The 5,298-nt window shown below is 26.6% G+C and overlaps 3 protein-coding genes across 3 annotated transcripts in view; 1 reads left to right on the top strand and 2 right to left on the bottom strand.

Moving 5' to 3' along the window:
* The window catches only part of LOC123008561 (protein takeout-like), a 3,088-nt gene extending 2,425 nt beyond the window's left edge, over positions 1-663 (bottom strand). The window contains exons 1-2 of the mRNA XM_044404419.1: positions 586-663; positions 302-539 (exon numbers count right to left, since the gene is read on the bottom strand). Coding sequence (XP_044260354.1) covers positions 302-539; positions 586-652 — 305 coding nt within the window. The 5' untranslated portion in view covers positions 653-663. The remainder of the gene's footprint in view (positions 1-301; positions 540-585) is intronic.
* A 1,244-nt stretch (positions 664-1,907) lies between these two features.
* On the bottom strand, positions 1,908-2,519 carry LOC123008563. Its single transcript, XM_044404421.1, has 3 exons — positions 2,379-2,519; positions 2,087-2,326; positions 1,908-2,045 (listed from the first exon to the last, which is right to left on the bottom strand). The coding sequence occupies exons 1-3, from the start codon at positions 2,434-2,436 to the stop codon at positions 2,035-2,037; spliced, it is 309 nt and encodes a 102-aa protein (XP_044260356.1). The 5' UTR covers positions 2,437-2,519; the 3' UTR covers positions 1,908-2,034.
* Positions 2,520-4,426: 1,907 nt separating this feature from the next.
* Positions 4,427-5,298, top strand: part of LOC123009012 (calpain-A-like) — a 6,508-nt gene continuing 5,636 nt past the window's right edge. Inside the window, exons 1-2 of the mRNA XM_044405106.1 lie at positions 4,427-4,578; positions 4,625-4,792. Coding sequence (XP_044261041.1) covers positions 4,447-4,578; positions 4,625-4,792 — 300 coding nt within the window. The 5' untranslated portion in view covers positions 4,427-4,446. The remainder of the gene's footprint in view (positions 4,579-4,624; positions 4,793-5,298) is intronic.

Genomic DNA, 5,298 nt, shown 5'->3' with positions numbered 1-5,298 from the left:
AAGTATCTGAAGGTGGAAAAGCTAAGGACTTGAAGAACTGAGATTCTGAAAACCTCCAAAATCTAATTTTATAAAAAACAAACAAAATAAGAAATGATAATTATAAAAATTAAAAAAAAAACAATTTTTTTTCTAAAATATTGCAAGATTAAAAAAAATAGGTCTGAAAAGCTAAGAAATTAAAAACTTCAAGAATTTTAAAATCGGATAAAAAAGGGAAAATCTAATAATCCAAGAACACAAAAATCAAAACACTGAAGAAGCTAAAAGTAGAAGAAAACTAAAAATTTTCTGTACTTACTCGAATTTATCTAATTTCATCTTATTAAAGCCAGTTAATTTACAATCTTTAAATTTCTGTTCTACTGCCACGGCGCCTCCACCCCCAATAGTGGCTTCTTTTAATTCAAAAGGGTTCAAATTTGGAATATTCACTTCATTATAAGGGCGAGTTAATTGAAAAATCCCGTCTTGGGCCGCTTTGAGCACACATTGTTTTAAATCGGGTTGTTTCCGGTTACATTTTTGGAAATTTGTGGCTAGAATTAAAAATTTTGATAAAAGTTTAAACAAAAAAGCACTCACGTAATTTGGCGCTTTGGCACAATGTTATCACTGATGATAACAAAAATGGAAGTAGGATTTGTCTCATGGCTGATTGGAAATAAAACAAGTTCTTGGCCAGTCCCTCTATTTATATAAACTCGCCAGAGCAATAAAAAAATAAAAACAAACAAACAAGTTTATGAAAATAAAAGCGATAATAAAAATTATAAAAAATATTAATTTTAAGAACTCTGTAATATTGAAGACTGGTTTAAGGACCACATAAAGGTCTGTTGTAATAGAAACTTCAGTGATTTTTTTTTAACTTTCGGGATCTGTTATTAAATAAAACACCAGATTTTTGTATTTTATATTTATTTTTCTGAGACAATATATTTTTTCTGTGGTTAAACCAGTAAATTAATAAATAATAAACGTGAAAAAAGTTGGTATATTAAAAATTAATGAGCTGGGTTTACTTTTTTGCTTTTAAAAATACTAGATGCTGAAACTTTGAAACTAATTAAAAAACTAGCTTGATGACAAGTTGCTTTCATGTGTTTATAGTGAATAATTTCATCATTTACCAACGTGTAATAATTATTTTGCATAATTTTAAAAACGTAAAAAACAAGTTTTTATTAATTTTGATTTAAAACACTAAAATTAATAACACAAATTAAACTTATATAGAGTAACTTGTAAAAATTAAAGTTAAAATACATTACTAAAACACTCGGAATAATAAAATTAAATAGAAGATAAATAAAATTACGTTTTGTGTAGTGCTCAAAAATTATTTTATAAAAAAAACTAATAGATTCACTGGACTTAAAAAAATATGTATCACAAATCAATATTTTTTTATTCATGTAAGGTCAGACGATTTAACCTCACCTTGTGGAATCATAACAAGCGGCAGGTAGATGTTTTTATTAAAAAACTAGTATCCATCTCATCGTTTTCAAAACAAAAGCAAGTAAATTTGAATAAATTTTTATTAATAAATTAATAAATTTTATTAATCAAAAGCCTCCTCTAGTGACAACTTGGAAAAAAAATTATTCAACAATTGCACCAACATTTGCTTCCCCATCTTCAAATAATCATCTTTAATATCATCATAAAGTTCACTCCAATTATCATCCAACAGTTGATTAAAACGTTTTCCAGCTTCTTCATCACCATTAAAAAGATTTTCTAGTTGAAAATGAATCGATTCAGGTTTTCCATCAATTTCACCAGTCGTAATGTGAACAAAAGTCTTATTTTGTTTTATAATTTCATTGTATGGGATGTAAAAACTCACATTATAATTTCCTGAAAAAAAAAATAAAAACAAAAAAAAAATTAAAAAACACTTACTGAAAATCAGCGCACTGTTTCCTTCTCCCTTAATCGAAACAAACATAATTGTCCCATCTATTTTATACAAACATTTTGTTCTCACTTCGGGGAGAAATAACTGTGATTTGATAAATTTCTCGCTTAAATTGAATCTTAAAAAAATAATTAGCTAAGATTAGGAGTAGCAACTCACTCAAAACTTTCCAAAACTCCCCGAGTAAGCCCCAAAATTTACAATTTCGCAACTTTTCGCTAAAATTCAGCAAGCGTGTCTCAACATGTGCCGAAAACTCAACCACTTCCAGTGGTTCCAAACTCGGAAGTCGAATTTTTTTGTACGGTTTTGTCAATTGAGCCAATCCACGACGGGCAGCTTCAAGAACACATTGTGCCAAATCGGGTTGACTTCGGTTACATTTCTTGAAATTTGATGCTTAATTAATTAGTTAATTAAAAGAAATTCAATTTGTACAAACAAAACTTACGCAATTTCGTTCCTCCACTTACTGCAACTAAAATGAACACTAAAAATACCAGTTTCATTGTGTAAACTGAGAGAAGTTTAAAATTTCTTAAAAATAAGTCACTGAATTTTAATCATTATGCATGAGAAAACTTGTTTTTCGATCAATCGTCTGACTTTTCTGACATTGAAACTCGACAGTTTCAGTGTTTTTTTATTTTTACATGTATTGTTACTTTTTATTTAATTATTTATTTATTACCTAGCACATTTAACAATTGATTCATTAGTGTTTAGCATAATACATATTTACGAGTATAAATACATTGAGCAGGACCGTAACTAGGATTTTATTTCGGGGCAAAAAAGCATTGCTCATCTTTAAGTACAATCTTTATTTTAATTTGAAAAAAAGGTCCTAATTAAACAAAAAACAATACAAATCAACTCACAAAAATAATGAAAATATAATAAATTTTTAATACATATCATATAAAACTATACAGGCTGTTCTGTTTTTATTGTTACAAATTTAAACAGGAGATTGAATATTCAATTTTAAGACAACATTTCCGAAACAATTTTAGAAAAAAAAAACAAAATTTAGTACAAATGATAACCTTTATACACCTGAACGAGTTTAAAGATAAAATGTTGAAATTTTTAATTAGGGGCTTCCTAAACTGGGTGGGTTTAGGGTAAAAAGTACTCTATTTTGCTTGTGGTTTCGTGCCACTTTCAGCAACCAAAGTCTAAATTTCATAGTTTTTCATAAAAAAGCCTTTTGCGTTTTTCCGATACAACCGATTTTCAGTAAAATTAGTTTAAAAATTTATGTTACAGACCATAAGGAGCATAAAAATTAAATTCGTTGTACCGTTTTGGACGCCCCTGATTAAAAATTTCGACATTTCATCTTGAAATTCGTTTAGGTGTATAAAAAAAATTTGTTTTTTATCTTTTCTAAAATATTAGGAAAAACCCTTTAAAAAATGCACCCTTTTTAGAGGTTGTAGCTCCCTTTTTCGAAACATGTTTATAGGAAACTTTTGTCTTAAAATTGAATATTCTATCATCTATTTAAATTTGTATTTAACAATACAAATGGAACACCCTGTATAATTAACACATGAAAACTTAATTCACAAAAATTAAAAATTAACACGCTAAAATAACAAGAAATAAATTTATTTTGAAGTCAATGTTAAAGAGTGCTTTTATCAACTAATTTCAGTAGATAAAGCAGTCTTTTATCGTCTGGTGAAATAAAATAGTTTTTATTTACTATTTATATTCTTTATTTTGTACAAGAAATTCTGGTAAGTGAATACAAAAACCAGGGTACGGCCCTAGTGAGCGGCGAAATTATGGAATAATTGTATTTATTAAAACTCAAAATATTTTATTTTAACAAAAATTTTCGAATATAATAATAAAATAATAATATAAATATAATAATAATATTTCACATTTTTGGTGAATTTTTTTCGAAAACTTTATGTAATATTTAATACTTTGGTGTTGTTATTTCGACAATTAAAAGATCTATCGAATTGGCTAAAAAAATTAAGGATTTCTATTTTAAAAAAATTTCAAAAGAACAAATTGGGTATTTTTGAGTATTTTTGCCAAAACAAAATATTATCAGTTGTGATAAGATTATTCCATAATTTTGCCGCTCCCTGTAAATTCAACTGCATTTAGAAATTAAATAAAATTAACAATGTCCGAATTTTTTCTTGTTGTAGCTTTGTTATAAAACAATAAATTGATTTATATTATTAATAATTAATAAAAATAATAGCTTTAAACAAGTTTTTAATACATAAGAAAACTAATACTATACAGGCTGAACCAAAAGTAAAGCATAAAATATCTTTTTGTTATGAGTAATTTTTCAAAAAAATCCTCAAACAAATCGATTTTTTATCAACTTCGTTATTTTAAAACTAAAGCTATGTTTTTTGTTATCTTTTTGGATTACTCATAAACATAGTTTATCGATTTATTATTATCTTATCAGCCCCAAATTTTTGCTTCTATCTAAATCAGAGTTGCAATCATGTCCCAGTAGTGATTTTTCCTCTAAAATGGCATATTTGAGACCTAGACGTAGCACTTTTTACGAACGCCCAAACTACAAACGCCAAAATGAAAATGAAATAGAAAAAAACGAAACAGATAGAGTTCAAAACTATGACTCTTTTGGAAAAATCTTTATGGTAAATATATTTTATTTATTCTACTTTTACTCTCATTTCTTTCTAGTTTGGAGAATTCGGTCCAAATTCAGAACCCTCAAAACCGCTACAAAACTATGAAATATTACTAAAACAGCATTTGAGAAATAAGACATGTTTTGAGGATGAAAATTTTCCGGCTGAAAGAATTGCTTTGGCCAAGTTTCCGAAAAAAATAGTTTGGAAAAGACCCAGGGTAAGAATTTAAATTTAAAATTGCAACACCAGTGACAGTGACTCATGTATTATCTATTTATTTACAAGTATTCTAGGTATGTTATCAATATCAGCAAAAATAAAGATTAAAAATATGGAATAGAAATTAGAATTTCCCACCCAATTAAGGGCCATTTTTATACAAAAAAAAATAATTTTGAAATTTAATCTTTGGATATTATCATCTTATATCATAGAATCTCAACAGAAATCATAATATTCCTGATACTTTATAAAAATGCAATTTTTTAGTAAAAAAATGAAATTCGCATCAGGATTTTTAGGAAACATTTAAAAAAGCTTAAGTTTTTACTGAATATTAGAAGTATTAAAAATTAGAGAAAGGCAGAGGTTTTTGGAAAAAAAATAAAATTTGAAAAGTTTCAGGAATACGCATAAAGGAAAGGAGTAAATGTAATAAAGAAATTGTTTAATTCTCAAATAATACAAAAAATTGTTATTTACAAAATAAAACTCTAAAGGCTA

This window comes from Tribolium madens, unplaced genomic scaffold (assembly GCF_015345945.1).
Source record: "Tribolium madens isolate multiple individuals breed KSU strain unplaced genomic scaffold, Tmad_KSU_1.1 Scaffold_71;HRSCAF=194;Tcas5.2_LG6, whole genome shotgun sequence".
NCBI lineage: Eukaryota > Metazoa > Arthropoda > Insecta > Coleoptera > Tenebrionidae > Tribolium > Tribolium madens.
This window is presented reverse-complemented; position numbering and strand designations above follow the sequence as displayed.

Excerpts from the sequence above, each read along its gene's own strand:
- LOC123008563 (XM_044404421.1), bottom strand. The coding sequence starts at position 2,436 with ATGAAACTGGTATTTTTAGTGTTCATTTTAGTTGCAGTAAGTGGAGGA. Across the intron at positions 2,327-2,378 it reads AAGTGGAGGAACGAAATTGC|CATCAAATTTCAAGAAATGT; the intron begins GTAAGTTTTGTT and ends TAATTAATTAAG.